The 21,572-nt window shown below is 41.5% G+C and overlaps 1 protein-coding gene across 1 annotated transcript; it reads right to left on the reverse strand.

Moving 5' to 3' along the window:
* Positions 1-39: 39 nt before the first annotated feature.
* LOC135706556 (zinc finger protein 813) lies at positions 40-21,227 on the reverse strand. The gene is made up of 4 exons (XM_065228203.1): positions 20,079-21,227; positions 711-987; positions 547-647; positions 40-483 (listed from the first exon to the last, which is right to left on the reverse strand). The coding sequence occupies exons 1-4, from the start codon at positions 20,964-20,966 to the stop codon at positions 220-222; spliced, it is 1,530 nt and encodes a 509-aa protein (XP_065084275.1). The 5' UTR covers positions 20,967-21,227; the 3' UTR covers positions 40-219.
* Between the last annotated feature and the right edge of the window lie 345 nt (positions 21,228-21,572).

The following is a 21,572-nucleotide window of genomic DNA, read 5'->3' on the forward strand; positions in this document are numbered from 1 at the left end:
TATTGAGGATGTATTCGAATCTAAAAAAAAAATCATTCACTATTCCTTACTGAGAATCTTTATTTTGAGAAATCTCCTTTAGATTTTGAAATACCATAACAGCTGGAGCATATTTTGACCTAAGGCTTAGTAAAATAAATAGTATGTAAATCGCATAAAAATATTCACAATACATAGCAATTGATTTCAACGAAAAACCTCATCGATAACTGTCGTCAATCATGCTTGATCCGGCGGTTTGAATTGACACTTTTTCGCGTGGGTTCTCATGTTGCTAGACTGCGTAAAGGTTTGACCACAGCTGGGGTGGGGGCACTTGTACGGTTTGTAGCCGGTGTGATAATTCAGATGAGTCTTCAGATGATGCTTTTTGGTAAATGCCTTCGGGCAGATTGGGCAAGCGAATGGTTTGATTCCGGAGTGCAGTCGATGATGCAGTGTCATATTGCTACGGTCAGCAAAGCTTTTCCCACATACTGAGCACTGCAATAAAGGTATACTTTTAGTGATAGTTTTGAAAAGAAATACAGTAGAATATACTATTACCTGATAAGGCTTTTCCCCCGAATGCGTTCGTAGATGTTGCTTCAAAAGCATCTTCCTTGAAAATCTCTTGCCACACTCGTTACACTTGTGCGGTTTTACACCTGTATATATAAAAAAATCAGCATTAGTTGACAAAACTTTCTTCATGCCATTACCGTTCCTACCCGTATGAATCCGAACGTGCATGTTGAACGCAACTCGCTGGTTGAACGATTTTGGACAGTGCGGGCAGGCATATTCCTTCTTGTTGCGGTGAATCTTCAAATGGCTACTGAGGTATCCCTTGTCGTTGAATACTTTTCCGCACTCCGGACATTTGGCGGCGAATTCCTTCGTTCCACGGTGAACGGAAATGTGGTACTTGTAGTTTCGTAGCTGGGAGAAACCTTTTCCGCATTCCTCGCACTCGAAGCGCGGTGATTTGTGCGTTTTCTCGTGAGTCTGGAAGTGTAGAAACATACAGTTGAATTAATTTGGTACGTGCAACTAAGCAGTTAATTTAGTTTTTGGTACGATTGCGGATCCTGGATGCAAAAGGCTATAAGTGATTGAAAGGTAATTACCAAAGATGACAAGAGTGTAACGTGCTGGAGGATATAGCCACTTTAATACTCTTCGGTCATTCGTGATTTGTCCGGGATGAGATTTGAACTTGTGTCTTTGGCGTGAGAAGTATGGATGTTAAACACTACGCTTGGGCCTCGGCCCAGGACTAGTGAGGCTACCATAGATAGATCGTTCTTTTTGGACTCGTAATACCCTGGACAGACTATGGCTTATATCATGTAATATAAGCTGTCTTGCAATGAGCACTCATACATCTAGTTTTCACTGGAAATCCTATGTATGAGTGCTCATTGCAAGACAGCCTATATTACATGATATAAGCCGTAGTCTGTCCAGGGTATAAGGGGCTACATATATGTTTTGTTTTTATTCTTTATCATAGAGATTTTTTTGTAGGCGTTGGCCAGATTTGGATTTTTCGGATATAATCCTAAATAGGACGAATCATACATCTAACATAGTAGTGCTTACAGTGTCACATGATTTAATAACCACCGCCTGCAACTAATGTTGGAGGGGCCGGCAGGGCTGATTACGGATCAAAATAACTCTAACACTAAAATGATCTCGAAACTAACGCTTATTCATTGCACTTTAAGTCATAAAGTAGTTTTATTTATTTTCGGTGGACATTGGCCAATATTGGATTTTTTATATAAATGTAATCCTAAAAAGGACCTAGATTATCCTCAAGACCGCGCTTGGTCACAATTTGTATTGTGATAATTCAACACTCAATGGGTAAATTATAAAATTTGAGAAGAATTTGAAACAAATGGAACTTGGTGTGTAGAGTGCACTGCCCACCGGTTGATGCTGAAGTCTGGGCAAGTAAGTGGGTTAGGGTCTAATGATTTCTGAATAGAAAATACAATGCAGGTGGACATTTTATTTATACTCTCCATGTTATAATCTTTGAATCAGTTTTAGGGTTTTGGGTAAACAGAGGCAGAGCGCGGATGTTTATAAAGTACACGCTGAGAAAATTGACCTTATTGTACCAAAAAAAATATTATTGAAATACTTTGCAATGTCAAATATAACTTTTTTTGAATTCAATATTTATATTTTGTAGCTTCAAAAATATTTTTTGTTGTTTTCATTGCAAATTCTGGAAACAAATATATTGTAGATTCAATAAAATATATTTTTGTCTTCAAATATTATTTTAACTACTTTTTAAAAATATATTGTAAATTTAAAAGCAACACTTTTCCAAAACATACACAGGCTCATTTTGTCAATGTATGTGTGTGTTTTCAATGCTTGCGCATGCTCGGCTTCCCAGTCTCGTCGGAAGAAGTTCTTTTTGAACAAGTTGTCAATTGCTTTCTTTGTAAGAAATTCAGTATTTGCATTTTAATACGTGTTTTAACGATTTTTTCCCCAATTCCAGCAAATCAATACACCGTGGAAACGTTACCCGTTTTGAAACGCAAACTATTAATTTACATACCGTTAATGAGAGGTCATAATTCCGGTATTTTTCGTATAATTGATAAACCTATTGAATCACTATTTGTACCGTTTGTTAATAAATAGAAAATGAAACCAAAAACAATTTTTAAATTTATTGAAAATTATTTCTCGAATAGAAAAACTGCTAAAATTAAAAATTAAAATATTTATGCCAAACCAATTTTATTTTTAAATTATTAAAAACAAATTGTTATTCGCAGCATTTTTTTTTTAAATAAAAAAAGTTATTGTTGGTAGCAGGTAGCAGGCATGGAAAATCATTTGCATTCATTTCGTGCATTCATTTGCATTCATTTGCCTCTAACTGTATTTCATCAACAGCATTCCGCAAAATGATGTATAGAGCTTTTGTACGTTTTGTGTCTCTGATGCATGACGAACCAGAGCGAACAGAAGCCACTACTGTTTTTCAGTGAATGTATTTTACATTCACTGAAAAATAGTAACAAGTTCTGCCTGCTCTAGTTGGTGATGCATAAGTGATACAGATTTAAGATATAAGCAAAAGTTGTAGCTAATAACAAAACCTACAAAAGCTCTATACATCATTTTGCGGAATGCTGTTGATGAAAAAAGTTAGAGGCAAATGAATGTAAATGAATGTATGAAATGAATGTAAATGATTTTCCATGCCTGGTTGGTAGCAACTTAATTTTTTTTATCAAAAAAAGATTTTGTCTGTTTGAAAATAAATATTGTAAATTCAACAAAATATATTTTTAATTGCGTTTTTGACAGATTTTGAAAACAACAATATTTTATGTCCGAACAATAAAGATTTATTGTTGAATTCAATAAAAAAAAGTTATTAGCCGTGAATGATTATTTTTGTTGTTGTTTTAATACATAATATCATTGAAATTAAAAAACTTTTTTCTGCGTGTACTATCAGTTAAAACTGTGTTTTTGAGATTTATCTCTACAAATATTCTTTGGTGTTTCCTAGCGGATAATGATGTTGGTGTTCGCTGATTCATAGAATGGATGGGATAAACATTGAGCTGTCCAAAGCTGGGCGTTCTTGAATTTGTGGTACTTGCACAACATTTTATATGAGTATCCAAGTAACCAAATAGTCACAAAGTAGCTTTGAATGTGGGTTCAGAGTGGGACAATGTCACTGAGACTCAATATGGTAGCTTGGGTATTCGGATCAAACTATTACTTATACTTATAAAAAAAAAACTAATTCTGGTTGTATTTCTTTTTCGTTTGCATGCATTCCGGGTAGTGAGCGAACATGATGAAGAAGAAGAATTTTTTTTTGACGTAGAACTACGTCTTTGTCGACTATACTGGGGTGCAAATCAAAAAATATGTGTGGTGAAGGAGTGTTAGGTTTTGAACGCTTGTAACTTTGTCATTTATAGATGAAATTTAAATCTAAATACGCCAATCGATAGGATATTACATTACAAACCTGTTGAAATAAAAAAATTCCAATTTTTTTTGTATTTAAACTATGGAAAATGTACAAATGATAATTTTATCATTGATTTCATGAAATAAGCCTTTTTCCCAAACCCAGTCATCATAAACGAATACCACTTGAACCTGAAAAGATATAAATCAGCGCTGCTCTCATGCCTCTGCTCATTACCGCTTCGGACGGCGTGGATCACGGCGTGTCCACCACAATGAGGAATGAGACTTGAAAAAACGTGCATGTAAAACCCATGTCCTGCAGTAAGCAGGACCAAATCAGCGGCTAAATGTGGATCACGGCGTGACCACAATGAGGAAAAGTAATTATGTAAACCCCCTCCCCCTTTCACAACAACCTCTTCCCCTCCCCCCACTCATCAACAACATTGAAATACTTGAAAATTTTAAGATAAAGTATAATAGTCAAAAATGCATGAAAAACATCAATTTTGTGTGGTTCTACGTCATACTGCGGTCGTGTCTAGGACACAACCATTTAATTTTTTTTTTTTTAATTCTTTATTTAAGAGATTTTTAGCCTTAGGCTAGTTCATCTCTAAAGAAGAAGAAGAAGATGGCTTTATCACAGAGCCCCGTCTCGGAACGAGTGTATTGTTGATGGACCTGGTCTACGATTCAAGATTGGTTTCTGTAATGATAAGTATCACGATCTTCATCGAAATGTAAGTATTATTGACAATAATCATAACAATCTCGTATATACATTGAAATACATATATACAAGGGAAGGGACGGTCCAACAGGGCACCCGATGGAAGCGATTTGAACGGGGAGAGTGGGAATGCCAACTCCCTGTTGATAACATTTCGTGGATAAAGGGCGTGCTCTTCTCTCCACTCATTGGGGCATCTTCCTGTTTGGGGACTTGTCTTTTTGACCAATTGGTTGATTTAGTTGCTTGAAGGAGATTCTTTATTGTTCCGTAGATGCGTATAGGCGACTTTGCCTATCGATCTACCCAATCCGTTTTTGGCCGTTCATTCAGCGACATGTTGAGGACAATCAGAGGTTATTAAGCTTGATCAAGATAAACAGAGCAGAGGGCCCACTGCTGTCGGACTTAGTTTCCGTGCTACAATGGGTGGTAAACCACTATCATCATATCAAAGCTCTCATTTAATAAATGTGAAAGTACATTTAGTACAATAAGTTGAGATCATGCAATAAGCTAATATGCGTTAAACAATAAGCATGAAATGCGAATAAAAAGAAGAAGAAGACGAAGTACATTGTGATCATAACAAAGTGTACTCCTAATAGCTACGTTACATTTACATATTTTAAGATATTTTAATCAAATTTATGTTTTGGCCCAATGTCACTAACATTGAATGTTAGTAAAATTAGATATCAATTTCAACCAACCATTTTCAGTCGTAAATATATTATTGATGAATATATTCACATGCTTAACATTGTTTTCCTTGCTAAAATGTGAATGTTGTAAGGTAGGGAACGACATTTTTGATTTTTTGGCCCATTGTCACCCCCGTTTACGGTAGTTAAAGAAATTTTTTGAGCATGAATTTATTTCAAGTTCGTTTTTTCCGTTGATTTGTTTTTCGTCGATCTTGTTTTCCGTAAGGAGTACCAATGCTACCAACACCAGGGAGCCAGCTATCACACCTGGACCCTATCTATCGACCCATCAACTCATGGAGTTCAGAGATTTTATGCCTCATAAAATCCCGACGGCGCCTTTTGGAGTGAAATGCAGTCACGCTTAACACTACACCACCTGCGCCGCTAAGTTCGGTTTTCGGATTGGTAATGGCTAGATTTAGTTGGTAACAATTGCAGCACGAAAACGCCACGTCTAACACGGTGCATATGGAAAAATGCAAACTTTAGAAGTATTGAAAATCTTGGACATTTAAAAATTTACAAAAATCAATTTTTGGTAATTTTTTTTTACTTTTGTACTTAACTATGTAATTTTAAACAGAAAATTATAATTGAGATATTTTAAATCGTTTTCAGTGTTACCACAATTACTCAAAAAAGTATACTAAAAATAGGGGAAATGGATGTAATGTCGGCCTAAATGCCCCTAATTCAGGCCCATATCCTAAATACAGCAATCGACTAAATTTTCAATAGCAACCAAAAATATCCGTTAGTGCCGTCCCAATGACGGGTTCATCTAGATAATTGATAGATAGCAGATTTTTAGCGATGGTCTCAATCTTAGATCCATAGGCCAACATTAGACCCATTTCCCCTACATGTAGAGCCATTTCCCCTATGTTCAAAAGTTGAAGTTACGATTTTTGTTAATTTTCATATATACAAGTTTTTCAACATTTCAAAAGTTTACATTTTTCATAAGCTTTTTGCTAAATTGAGATATTAAATTTTTTAACACTTTCCTGGAGTTAATACTCAAAATTACAAAAAACAATTATCGGGTATATTTTTCCTAGAAAGACATTATTTTTCTCTAAAACTTTTTCCAACAGAAATGACGTATTTGCTACGCTAAAATTTGTGGAATAATGTCAAAGCCGCTTTAAAAAAAAATCCGAATTTTAGGAAAAATGTGAATGATTGCCCATAACAAACATTTATGCACAGTTTTATGAAAATCTAAGAAGATCGAGGCAAAGAAAAATTTTGTTTTGCTATTTGGCTTGGAATTGCTCAAGTGTCATTTATATGTATGCCACTAGCAATAAAAAAAACATGTATACTGAAGAATCCACAGTTACAGTTGATGTACATATGTCATTTGTTTTGCGTGTAAGCTATCTGAGGCCCCCAAATTGGGTTCTTTAATTTTGAAAAATATATCAGTCGATATATTTTTCGAACCCACACACTTTCATCTCGATTTTTGAATCAAGATTTAAAGCAAAATAATAACTTCACTGTTTGACACTAAACAGACAAACTGATAGCTCGCTCCCATACAAAGTGACATCGAGGGGCGCTAATAAGGTGATTTTTGCGAATGTAATCGTTCTTATTTAAAATAGTTCTAGTGTACCAAAATTGATGAAATTTTGGGTTTGGGTTCCATTTTTAATGCAGATTGCGAATATGCATTTACCTCAATACCCTTAAAGAACCCAATTAGCACTTTTTGCAATATCAAGCTGATATACGACTAACGTTATATTGCAAAAAGGACCATAAGCGGGATTGTTGGTAACTTGGGCCCCCCTGCAAAAGTAACATTTTCCATAGATTCTATGGTGCAAAACAATATCTAACTATAACTCATTTCAATAACAATTTCTATGATCAATTCCGTCTGAAAATGTAAGTTGCAGTTGGAGTAGTTGGATTTAAAAATTTTAGATGTTTTTCTGGCAGCAGGTGTTCAACATAAGAAGAAATTTACACGGGAAAAAATTACAAGGTTTAGATAGTTTGCATCAATAGAACACGAGTCCTAGAAGACACGGTAGATTAGGTGTGACCTATCATAACAAAGTGTTTGAAACCAATCGCTTCTTTTCGAGCATTTTGTGTACACTGGAAGTTTTTTCTGTTGAAAAAACATCACATTTCAATGTTCGGCGCTGGTGATGTAGTGGTAAGCGTGATAGCCTCTCACCCTCAAAAGGCCTGGGTTCAATCTCAGTCGGCGCCGCCGGGATTTGCTGAGGCATAAAATCTCTGATCTCACCTTCCTTCGGAAGGGAAGTAAAGCCATTGGTCCCCGGTCTATGAGTTGATGGGTCGAGAGAGAAGGGTCCAGGTGTGGAAGCAGTACTCAGTACGGAAAAAAAGATCAAAGAAAAAAAAATTACATTTATATCTAATATAGGGGAATTTACGTATTCTCGTCAATCTAAGCAGCGTCTGCATTTCTACTAGCATTTTCTCAGCGTCACGCACATATATGATGTGTCTGTTTGTTTACATTCATCTGCTGCTTGCTTCTCTATCCATTCCAATCGACAGAATTTTTCAAAACGTTTTGAAAGCGTTTTTACAACGCTCCAAACTTCTCAGGTGAGTGTGACTATTGTCGGCAGCCTCTTTTTCTTCGGCAACCTTCCCATTAGAACTGCGTGTTAACCAGCTGTTCTATTATCGGCAACTCGAAATCAACCCCATTTTGTAGTGCGTATGCTTTATTCGAAGAAAAATGTAGCATTACTGGATTGCTCGATCGTTCAAATATAATCAGATTGAAGCTGAAAGGCTAAACAATCGTTTGGACACATTCAGGGAAGTGCGTTGATGGGAAAACATAGTGAAATTAACGTTTAAATTTTGGTTGCCGAAAACAGTCAATGGGTGCCCAAGCCAACATTTACCCTACATTAGACTGGCCCACATATAGAGTTAAATACCCCATTTCCGGCATATTAAGCACAACCCGCACTTAATCTTTCTTAATCTAGCGCAGTTTAGCACCAAACGGAATGTTATTATTACTGATGACTTCCAAATTTATTTACCTTTCCGTATGTACCGTAGCTTATGCAACGTATCAACTAGATTACCACTAAAAATAAAAGTTCATATTTTCCACTGACCAACATCCAGGCTCGTGTATTTTGATGCGATAACCACTCTCTGAATGTTTCAGCTCTTTTTGACGTTACATGGGCTGGCGCTTTTAGTTTAATGTTCATATAGGAGATTTGGTTAAAATTTTCGTATCCAAAATAACCATATGCATTGGGGGCCCCTAGCGGGTTCGGCCTACACGGCCTGAGCGTCTGTTCACCATGGAGGTGCGGCTCAAACAGCGTCTGACTGGCATCCAGCGGCTGAATAAGAAATGCTGTATTGTGTCAGCTAAATCTAAGATGGCAGCCCCATCTACACAATAACTGAGCGTGTGTCCACCATGGAGGTGCGGCTCAAACAGCGTCTGCCTGGCATCCAGCGGCTGAAACAAGAAATGCTTATCCCCGAAAGCTATACCCAAGATGGCAGCCCCATCACGGCGGATAGGAGACCTTAGGCTAACTACCTACTGTCCCCGAAACTTTACAACTGTTACAGAAACCAATAGAGAAAGATCACGGACTGATATTACGGCAACGACTTTTAGCGCAAAACAACGGACAAGAATTGGAACATGGAATGTACTAACGCTAGCCCAACAGGGGAAGCTGGCACAACTCGCCAGCGAGGCTCGACGCATGAAGCTCGAAATCCTGGGACTAAGCGAAGTCCGTTGGCCAAACTTTGGAGAACACAAGCTGCCGTCGGGACAGGTACTACTCTATTCTGGTATTCGAGGTGAAAACGCTCCCCGCCACCGTGGAGTTGGTTTCCTGCTTAGCGCCCAAGCAAATGCGGCGCTCATCAAGTGGGAACCTATCAATGAGAGGATAATCGTTGCCAGATTCAGAACGCGGGTTCGTAACCTAACCATAATCCAATGTTATGCGCCAACCGATGCTGCCGAGTTACAGGACAAAGAGAACTTTTACAGTCAACTGAATGCAGTCGTGGATAAAATTCCGAGAGGTGACATCAAGATCTACATCGGCGACTTCAATGCGAAGATCGGCTCCGACAACACGGATTATGAGCGTGTCATGGGGCGCCATGGTCTTGGCGAAATGAGCGAAAACGGTGAGCTGTTGGCAGAGTTTTGTGGCAATAACGACATGGTGATCGGGGGTTCGCTCTTCCCCCATCGACCAGTGCACAAAGTCACGTGGGTTTCCCGTGATGGACATACCGAAAATCAAATCGACCACATCTGCATCAGCCGAAAATGGAGAAGGAGCCTTCTTGACGTTCGGAACAAACGCAGTGCCGACATCGCGTCTGACCACCATCTCCTCGTTGGAGAGATCCGCCTTCGTATCGCGCGGGTCCAGCGGCGGGAGGAGCGGCTCGGACGGCGATTCAACACACGCCGATTGGAAGATCCAGCAGTAAAAAGGTCATTCGTCGAGGAACTGGAGACCAGAGCTGCGGATATTCCTGATGGTGGCAGCGTAGAAGAGCAATGGACGGCGATCAAGGATGCCTTTACTGAAACGAGTGAAAACAACCTGGGCGAGCTGCGCGCTCAGAGAAAGGAGTGGATCACGGATGACACCTGGAGGAAGATAGAGGAGCGGAGAAATGCAAAAGCCGCGATAGAGCGGGCGAGAACCAGAGGAGCGAAGAACCAGGCCCGCCAACTGTATTCGGCTCTCGAGAAGGAAGTGAAGCGCTCGTGTAGGCGGGATAAGCGAGCGTGGGTGGACTCCCTAGCCGATGAAGGTGAGAAAGCCGCAGCAACAGGCGATATCCGTCTCCTCTACGATATCTCACGACGCCTGAGTGGAGCAAGGATGAATCCTAGGATGCCAGTGAAGGACGCGACTGGTCAGTTGCTCACCGACCCCACTGATCAGCTGAAACGCTGGTTTGAACACTTCGAACAGCTTCTACAAGTTTCGTCGGTCAACCAGCCATCAACATCTCGGCATGAACCGCCAAGAGTGCGACGCATCACTCGCGTCAATTCTGAGGCGCCATCCCTACCGGAGATCGAAGCTGCTATCCGAACCATGAAATCCAACAAGGCTCCCGGGGTCGATCGCATATCAGCAGAGATGCTCAAAGCTGACCCCATGCTATCTGCACAAATGTTGCATCAACTATTCTGCAATATCTGGGACACCGCGACTTTTCCGGCTGACTGGATGCAGGGCGTCTTAGTGAAGGTCCCAAAGAAGGGGGACCCAACTGTATGCGATAACTGGCGTGGCATTATGTTACTGTGTTGTGTTCTCAAAGTTCTATGCAAAGTTATCCTCAACCGGATACAGGAGAAGATCGACGCGACTCTCCGACGGCAGCAGGCGGGATTCCGTGCTGGAAGATCCTGTGTGGACCATATTGTCTCGCTCCGCATAATCTTGGAGCAGGTCAACGAATTCCAAGAGTCCCTTTACTTGGTTTTCATTGACTACGAAAAAGCTTTCGACCGACTCAACCACGAAAACCTGTGGGGCGCCCTAAGGCGCAAGGGAGTTCCGGATAAAATCGTCAACCTCATCGAAGCTCAGTATGAGGCTTTCACGTGCAGGGTGCTGCACAACGGAGCCCTATCTGACCCTATTCGGGTAGTCGCTGGAGTGAGGCAAGGATGTATTCTATCACCGCTACTGTTCCTCATCGTAATCGACGAGATAATGGTTGGTGCGATCGACCGTGTGCCGAACCGTGGGTTGCTCTGGCAGCCTATTACAATGGAGCATCTAAACGACCTAGATTTGGCGGATGACGTTGCTTTAGTATCACAACGGCGTTCTGACATGCAGAGTAAGCTCGACGATCTCGCCGAACGCTCCTCAGCGGCAGGTCTCAACATCAACGTCAGCAAGACTAAATCGTTGGATATCAACACGGGAAATCCATCCAATTTTACGGTAGCTGGTCAGGAAGTGGAGAAGGTTGAAAGTTTCCAATATCTTGGCAGCCAGATAGCGTCGGACGGCGGAACCAAGAGTGACATAGGTGCACGGATCAAGAAGGCAAGGGCTGCTTTTGCGAGTTTACGAAACATCTGGAAGTCAAATCAGATTAGTCTCCGCACGAAGATCCGAATTTTCAACTCTAACGTGAAATCTGTACTGCTGTACGCTAGCGAAACATGGTGCGTATCAGCGGAGATCACACAGAAGCTGCAGGTGTTCATCAACCGATGCCTGCGGTATATAATTCGTGCTTGGTGGCCTCACAACTGGATTTCGAATGCCGAGCTCCATCGACGGTGTCACCAGAAGCCGATATCGACAGAAATTCGGGAACGTAAGTGGAGGTGGGTTGGCCACACTCTACGGAAGAGCGGAAATGAAATCTGCAAACAAGCGCTGGATTGGAATCCAGCCGGACATCGCAGCAGAGGCAGACCCAGGGGCTCATGGCGGCGAAGCCTAAATAAGGAGATTAAGCAAGTCGACCGGAATTTGACCTGGGCCCAGGTCAAGGCGAAAGCAAACAATCGCCCAGGATGGAGATCTTTCACGTTGGCCCTTTGCGCCAGGAATGGCGCTCAGGACACTTAAGTAAGTAAGTAATTGAAAAAAAAAATCTCAATTAAACTAACTGGAATCATAATAAAATCTTCAGCAAAGTTTTACTCATTAACTGAGCTACAAGTTTTGAAAACCTAAATCAAATCGAGAATAAGGAAACTTTTTTATGATCGATGAAGTGTATCAGGGAGGAGTATCATTTTTCAATGCATTTAATCCAAATTCCCCATAAACAATTCAAACTTAAAGCGTCAGCTCATCTTAGAACCAAATGAGGTGAAACTGGTTGGTTTTCTCACCTAAAGGCACAAATCTAGAGGTTGGACCGTGGCAAATAATAACTTCTATTTTTGTGGGCCAGTCAAATATACATGTGCTGATCACATGCTACTAGTTAAATAATCTATTTCAGTGTTAATTGCAAAGAAAACATTATTCACTGTGTAATGAGGAATCCTTATTTCCGGATTTCCGGATTACCTGCCGAAGCTCAAGCATATGAGAATCCGAATTGAGAAATACGGGCAGAAAAGCCACTTCGCTACACATAGTGTAAATTTTTATGTTTTTTTTAACAAAACTCAGGTAATCATTACAGATCCTGTCGCATTAGGTATCTTTTTTTTCTTTCGCGTTGGTTTCAAAGAAAGATTGAGATTTGTCAATGATGATGATGTTATTTGCACGCCGTACAATGTAGAATAAGGAATAAGGATACTCAACTGCATGACAAATAAACGCATCCATATATATTTGGAATAACACACACCACACACCAATCAGGCTAAGGCCTTGTTGTCCTCTGCTGTCCGAAGAAGTCGTCTCCACTCTACTCGATCCATGGCCACAGTTCGCCAGCCTCGTAGTCTGCGAAGGGTCCGCAGGTCACCTTCTACTTGGTCGATCCACCTTGCCCGCTGCGCGCCTCTTCTTCTTGTTCCTGTTGGGTCGCTTTCTAGAACCATTTTCACTGGGTCGTCGTGCGGCATTCTTACGACGTGCCCAGCCCACCGTAGTCGCCCAATTTTTGCAATGTGGACGATGGATGGTTCTCCCAGCAGCTGGTGCAATTCGTGGTTCATTCGCCTCCTCCACGTTCCGTCATCCATCTGCACTCCACCGTAGATGGTACGCAACACCTTCCGTTCGAAAACACCAAGGGCGCGTTGGTCCTCCACGAGCATAGTCCAGGTCTCGTGGCCGTAAAGGACCACCGGTCTAATCAGCGTCTTGTAGATAGTCAACTTCGTGCGGCGGCGAATTTTATTCGACCGGAGCGTCCTCCGGAGTCCAAAGTAGGCACGATTCCCTGCCATAATGCGTCTTTGAATTTCTCTGCTGGTATCATTTTCGGCGGTCACCAGTGAGCCCAAATACACGAACTCATCGACCATCTCGATTTCGTCACCGTCAATCTGAACTCGGGGTGGGAGGCTAACATTGTCTTCCCTAGAACCTCTTGCTTTCATATATTTTGTCTTTGATGCGTTGATGGCAAGTCCAATCCGTCTAGCTTCAGCCTTCAGTCTGATGTACGTTTCCGCCATCATCTCAAAGTTCCGTGCCATAATGTCAATGTCATCGGCGAAACCAAGGAGCTGGATGGACTTCCTGAATATCGTGCCACTCGTGTCTATCCCAGCTCTTCTGATCACACCTTCTAACGCGATGTTGAACAGCAGACACGAAAGTCCATCACCCTGCCGTAACCCCCTTCGAGATTCAAAGGGACTCGAGAGTGTCCCCGATACTCGAACAACGCACGTCACTCGATCCATCGTCGCCTTGACCAATCGCGTCAGTTTATCCGGAAATCCGTACTCGTGCATAATCTGCCATAGCTGATCTCGATCGATTGTGTCGTATGCGGATTTGAAATCGATGAACAAATGATGTGTGGGCACGTTGTATACGCGGCATTTCTGCAGAACCTGCCGAATCGCGAAAATTTGGTCCGTGGTAGCGCGGGCACCCATGAATCCCGCCTGGTATTGCCCCACGAACTCTCTTGCATATGGTGACAGACGGCGGCATAGAATTTGGGAGAGTACCTTGTAGGCGGCGCTCAGCAGTGTGATCGCGCGGTAGTTGCAGCAATCCAACTTGTCGCCCTTTTTGTAGATTGGGCATACGACACCTTCCATCCACTCCTCCGGTAATATCTCCTCCTCCCAAATCTTGGCAATTACCCAGTGCAGCGCTCTAGCCAGTGCTTCACCACCGTATTTCAATAGCTCACTTGGTAGTTGATCTACACCAGTTGCTTTGTTGTTCTTCAGCCGACCGATCTCCTCCTCAACTTCTTGAAGATCAGGGGCCGGTAGCCTGTCGTCCTCTGCGCGTGCTCCAAGGTCTGTTGCCGTGCCACCTTCGTTTTCTGCTGCTTCACCGTTGAGGTGCTCGTCATAGTACTGCTTCCACCTCTCAATCACCTCACACTCGTTCGTGAGAAGGTTACCGTCCAAGTCCTTGCACATATCGGCTTGCGGCACGTAGCCTTTGCGCGAACTATTTAGCTTCTCGTAGAACTTCCGTGTGTCGTTTACGCGGTACAGATTTTCCATCGCCTCGCGATCTCGATCTTCCTGCTGACGCTTCTTCCTTCGGAAAACCGAGTTTTGTCTGTTCCGCGCTTGTCTGTATCGCTCCACATTCAATCTCGTGCGGTGTTGCAGCATTCTCGCCCGTGCTGCATTCTTCTCCTCTACTAACAGTTTGCATTCGCCGTCAAACCAGTCATTTCTTCGGTCCGGGATTGCAGTACCTAGTGCCGCTACAGCAGTACTACCTATGGCTGAACGGATGTGCCTCCAGCCATCTTCAAGAGAAGCTGCGCCAAGCTGCTCTTCCGTGGGTAGTGCAACTTCCAGCTGCTGCGCGTAGTCCTGGGCAACTCCGGTGTCCCGTAGTTGCTCAATGTTGGGTCGTGGCGTACGACTTCGACGTGTGTTATGCACCGTCGAGAGTTTTGAGCGCATGCATACTGCAACTAGGTAGTGGTCCGAATCTATGTTCGCACTGCGGTACGTGCGGACGTTGATAATGTCGGAGAAGAATTTCCCGTCGATTAGAACGTGATCGATTTGGTTTTCTGTGTGTTGGTCAGGTGATCTCCAGGTGGCTTTGTGGATATCCTTGCGGGGGAAAAAGGTACTTCGAACTACCATACCCCGGGAGGCTGCAAAGTTCACGCATCGTTGGCCGTTGTCGTTCGATACGGCATGCAGGCTGTTTGGCCCGATTGCCGGTCTATACATTGCCTCCCGTCCTACCTGAGCGTTCATGTCGCCGATGACGATTTTGACGTCCCGTTGCGAACAGCCGTCGTACACCTGCTCCAGCTGCGCATAGAACGCTTCTTTCTCGTCGTCGGGTCTCCCTTCGTGTGGGCAGTGCACGTTGATGATGCTGTAGTTGAAGAAACGGCCCTTAATCCTCAACTTGCACATCCTCGCGTTGATCGGCTGCCAACCAATCACGCGTTGGCGCATCTTACCCAGCACTACAAAGCCGGTTCCCAGCTCGTTGGTGGTGCCACAGCTCTGGTAGAAAGTAGCCGCTCGATGCCCGCTTTTCCATACCTTTTGTCCCGTCCAGCAAAGTTCCTGCAGTGCTACGACTTCGAAGTTGCGTGGTTGAAGTTCGTCATAGATTAACCTATCGCAGCCCGGGAAGCCGAGCGATTTGCAGTTCCATGTTCCGAGTTTCCAATCGTAGTCCTTATTTCGTCGCGTAGGTCTGTGCCGATTGTTCCGATCCGTATTTCTTTCTTCGGTATTTGCAACTTTGTTTTTTTCCAGGGCGGCTTGTTGGGCCTGCCCCAACCCCCTGTCTCGCCGGGGGACCATCGTGCACAGCTCTGTTTAGAGTCCCACGCTGGCACTAGGACGGTGATCAGCCGCTCCTAACATGGAGAACAGACGCCGTTTTGAGCCGCACCTCCATGGTGAGCAGACGCTCAGGTTTGGTGAAGCATTTCCTCTATCACCGTACTATGGTTACCGCGCCAGTGTTCGCGTCGCACCTCTTCACTTTGCTATTGCCGGACTGGCAACATTGCCCAGGCTACGCCAACCAGCTGTGTCCATGTTTCAGCTGGTAGTCTTTTGTTATCATATGACTCGAGGAGGCGTGAAGTAGGAACTTGTGAGGACCAGGGCTAGGTATTCCGCTCCTTCCAGGTTGTCAACTCACCATTTTGTAGCCCCTTTGGAATTTGGAATAACAACAATATTTATTAACCGAAACTATAATAAGTATATTCAAAGTGCTACTGCCGTACTCTAGTGGAACGCGTAGAAACGCGTGGGGAAGTTGAAACGGTAGATGTAGTTCTTAGCGAAAGTGAATAATCAGATTATTTCTAATATACGGGAAATGGCTCTAATGTTGGCCTATGGATCTAAGATTGGGCCCATCGCTAAAAATCTGCTATTTATCAATTTTATCTAGATGAACGCGTCCTCAGGACGGTACTAATGGCAGGGCTGGTAGCAGGTCACTTTTAGTGACTTGGTCACTATTTTCAAGCCAGTCACTAAAAAGTCACTTTTTTCATCAAAAGGTCACTAAAGTCACTATTCCTTAAAATTTAGTCACTAAAGTCACTTTTTTACTACCATGTTGAGGGTAAAAACAAACTTTAAAAACTTACATCAAATCACAGATTTATTTGGTATCTAATGTGTGTTAGAAAGATTATTTGTTTGATCTCGAATTGGTTTTAGACCTATCACAAATTGTCAGAGGTTCCGAAAAAATTCTAGACCCAGTAGTCTGGCTATTTTCCTTCGAGATCTTGCATGTTTTCCAAGCCTAAAATGTCAAAAAGTAGTCTAGGAAAGTGCTCTCGACATTTTTTCAAAGGTCAGAATTTGAATAATCTCTGACACCCGGTAGCTTTAGCATTTGTCCAAACACCGAAAATATCATGTCACAGAATCAGGAGTTCCTTTTTAAGTTTCGTACGAATAATCCGGAACTACGAAAACAAATTCCCAGGTCCAGGTTTTAGAAAAACAAAATATGTCCATGGCAATAACATATTATTTTATATGTTTCAGAAGCATTTAAATTTTTTCAAGGACTGTTAACTTACATTCTATATGTAAAAAAATTGGAAAATTATGTCAGGCATTGCAATTTTCTCAATTCGGTGATCTCGAATTTTGAAGCCAAAAAAAATTGTCCAAAACCAAGGGATAGGTCCAATCTTGGGTCATCTTATTTGTCAGTGTACCACAAGTGAGCCGATTGTGCCGGTCATAGAGCAAGCTGCGATTGTTTGTAAAATACCCATCCCGGCAACCGGGTATTTCTGACACCTTGAATGTTTTGGTTTGAAATCGCAAGGATAAATCGGATTGAGGATGACGCGGGAAGTGGCGGGTGTGCGAAATTATGATGTTTTGTGTTCATAGGACAATAAAAATCCTGTGTTTTAGGGTTTTATAATGCCCTCAAAAGCAGATCAGAAACCTAGCCTTTCGTGATGTGAAAAGCAACGGTCTATTAGCGGCCGGAAAGATTTGGAACCGGTTGGGAACATAATTCAAGATCGACTATAGATGATGATGAATAGACTTCTGTAGTTTGTTTGGTGTGAGTTGCAGCATTATTCGAATTAAGGGTATTCATGAGGTCTGATCAACTGCCTCTGTCTTTTGAGCCCACTCTAGAACCTACATTTCGTATTTAGATCTATAAGCTAACTGCTCGTCTGAGTTCCTCTGGTATATTCAATTAGAGGATGTTACTGAATATACAGTCAAACAGCACGTAATGACAGTTGTCCAGCAGTGCTCCCATTTTATTTAAAATGTACCAATACTTACGAAATTGTGCCGAAGATGTGCCGATGGATGTGCCCAAGTTGTGCCGAATTTAATTTCGGCATAATGTGTTGAGTGACTTACCCCTTGTCCAAAACTCTAAAATGCATCCCTAAATCCCTATTTTTTCACGATCGAGATTTTTAGTCCTAGACGCATTCAAATGTTGCTTTATGTCCGTGATCTTTCCATCTGGGATAATTTTCTTCGTTCCATACAAATGAGATGTTTTTGCGATCTAGAAAAGTTGTCTAGGTCCAAGTCTAGGTCCCACAGTTATGAATTTATTTCTATGTGTTACAGAAGATTCTCTTCTTGGAAGGAATAGAGACGACCAGTGCGCTATAGCGGCTACAAAGAGGAGAACGATTTTTTTTAATTAAAATACTAATCGCTAATCGCATCGCTTATTCTATATTCTAGATATTTAAAATTGACTGTCCTAAAATTGTTAAAATCTGTCTAAATCTTTGAATTTGAACAATTTTGTCTGTGCCTCAATTTTGTGATCTAATCATCAAAGTGTGATTTGGATCTAATATCAACTTAGTAGATAGTTTGTTTGAAAAAACAGCTTATTCAATTCATACTTATTTTTTGAGGACAATGGGATCCTTAAATTGTTTGTTTTATTTTTTTAGAAACATGAAAAATGCCCATGATGGGTTTGTGAGTTTATAAAATTTCTCGAAGTGGCAATCGCAATCAACGGAAGATTGAAACCATATCTTTCCAATTAATAACTGTCACTATTGGTCACTTTTTTATTTTTTAAAAGTCACTATTTGGTCACTATTTTCGTTATTTTAGTCACTAAAGTCACTACTATTCAATCACATACTCACTACCAGCCCTGTAATGGATATTTTTGGTCGCTATTGAAAATTTAGTCGATTGCTGAATTTATGTATGTGCCCAAATTAGGGGCATTTAGGCCGACATTACATCTATTTCCCCTAATTTGCGGTAGTACACAATGCCTCTCAAAAATAATTACAGTGAATATTCACTTCCAAAGAGATATACGTACTGTTTCAACTTGCACCGGTGTACCTTAATGCAATCTTCATTTTCTTCTCTGATTCAGAAACCTAACTAAAAACTAATGATGGAGCTACTGAAAAAAAAATTAATGTATTTTTTGGCAATTGTTTTATCCCACAACATGCATGGCGTTTTTGTGTACTATACTGAGGTGCAAATCAACAAAAAATGTGTGACGAAATAGTGTCAGTTCCTATTGTAGTCGATGTCGTGTTAAATTTAGTGTACATTGATCACAGCAAAATAACTCAACATTGATCAACTCAAGGTAGTTATGTAGGAGAAATTCTGTCAATTCTTAACCATTACATTAAATTTAAATACATTATCTCATGCGTAAGATGAACCGTGGTCTGATTATGCTAACATGAATTGTCGCGAGTTTTGAACCATAAACGAAACATTGAAATACTTAAAAATTCAAGATAAAGTATAATAATCAAAAATGCATGACATACATCAATTTTGCGTAGTTCTACGTCATACTGCGGTCGTATCTAGGACACAACCCTTTAATTTTTTCGTTTGGTTCTTTACCACTTTGATCATTTATTTGATGTATTGCTTGAATGCTTTTTAATCAGCTTTACTTATCAATTTTTATCTAGTGCTGTTCTGTTCGTATGCGAAGTGTTTTTCAAAAATATGTACTTCAAGCACATATACATATGATAATGCTGTTCCACTAGCATAAATTTCTTTTTTTTTCGATATTCGTATTCTAAATCTAAACCAGGACCCGTTGGACGGTCCCGATGTAAAGGTTAGCATCTATACCTCGCACGCCAAAGTCACGAGTTCAAATCTCATCCATGGACAAGTCACGAATGACCCAAGAGTGTTAAAGTGATTATAAAAACAAAAACAACAACAAACCAGGTCGCTCTTGCCCCGGTGAACGGGCGTATTGCACATTTTTTTAATATGATATTAGAGATTTTTTTATGTTGAATATTTGATTTCTATGTCCCTACACTTGTCTAGTGATGCCAATAGATAATGTATGTGCTTTTGAAATTTTAAAATAATGATTATCAAATTTTTAGGTCCCACTTGCCCCGGTGTACCTTATATTGTATTTTGATTGCGCATGCCAATAAGATTGTGGCAGCTACGATGATTTTTATTTTATTAGTACTGGAATTTCTATTGTAATTTTATATTTTTTACTGCTTGTGCATCTGATATTTACCATGCGATTCAAATCATTACTCACCATCAGCGTATCTTGACTGCCGAAAATCTTATCACAGATTTGACACTGAAACGAATACTCCGAAAAGCCGAGTGTAAAAGTGCCGACGGGCGATGCCTCTCTGGGTGCTATGCTGTATCCAAGAATATCTGCATTATCCATTCCGAAGAAAGGATGCATATCACTACTGTTGCTATTAGTGCACACATTGCCAGAACTGTTACTCGTGGCGCTGAAAATACTGTTTTGGTTTTCATCACTCTTCTCGATTTGGTACAAGCTGTTCAGGACCGTCGGGACTGTGACACTTTGCTGCTGTGGCAGATGCTGTCGATGATGATGGGCCGCTATCGATGCTGCAGCAGCATAGGTATTGAAAAACCCGACCGGATAGGGATAATTGATAGATAATCGGTTTCGTTCAATTACACTGCTATTAGCATACGCGCTTAGCATCACTTTTCTCTCGACTTCCGTTTTTATCAGCGGTATCAATGGACTACTGCTGGTGGAAGGCGCTATCGACGCTACCGTAGATGCTGCCGTTACTGCGACGGTGGACTCGATGACCGTCGCTGGTTTCGCACTGACGATGATCTTTGGGTCAAACATTAACGATCCCCGGGAGCACCAGGGATTGGCTAGAACACGATTCAGGGGACGTTGATTGGATGGTTGAGATGACGATGACGACGAGGCCGGCGACGGCGACAACACCGAGGTAGATATTTTGAGGTCATCCTTTTCGTATTTGATGCACGTCTTCACCGTAAGATCCACTTTTTGTTCTAATTCAGCTGTCCTTGAGGTAGCGGTTGTATTTCTCAGCAAAATATTTTCAATGCTGAAGTTGGTGTGCTTTTTGGGCAGAAAGTTCAAATCACTCATTTTGTTATCACTAAATCCCATAGTACATAAAATCCTCTGATCCGGTTCTAAATCATTAAATAATCACAGTCACATGTACGTAAATTCGAACAGTAGCAACCGAAAAAGACCACGCTTGTTGACACGGTAGCTGTTGGAGCGCGCGCGCTTGGGCAACCATTAACGTCTGTTTACTTAGATAAACTGTTTGATTACGATTAAGCCGACCATCTGAGAAGTCTCCGTCGTTGACGAGATCGCGACACTCTCCAAGCATCATGGAGACACGCATCTCTCGCGAGGATGCTGCATCATCAGTGCACAGTGCTGATGCGAGATGAGTGACAGATACAAAAAGATTAACTCTGAATAATTTGTATCTCACTTCTTCCCACATGCTTCTTTATTCGAAGAGACTGTCGGTGGGATGCTGCTTCTGAAGGTATCTTGTTTTCTTCTCACTCCACGGCAGTTGTTATTCCTCTTTCTTCGTTATTAATGAGCATGGTGGCAGGAATAGTGGGAATAGTATAAATTCGACGATATAGTTAGGGCGGTTAACATTCTGTGACCATTTTACTTAAAATTTAACGGATAAATAGATTTAAACTCATTTTATGTGTTTTCGTAAGGGATCATCATTAAATA

This window comes from Ochlerotatus camptorhynchus, unplaced genomic scaffold, assembly GCF_037179485.1.
Source record: "Ochlerotatus camptorhynchus isolate MF236.1 unplaced genomic scaffold, CSIRO-AGI_Acam_v1.1 ptg000284l, whole genome shotgun sequence".
NCBI classification, from domain to species: Eukaryota; Metazoa; Arthropoda; class Insecta; order Diptera; family Culicidae; genus Ochlerotatus; species Ochlerotatus camptorhynchus.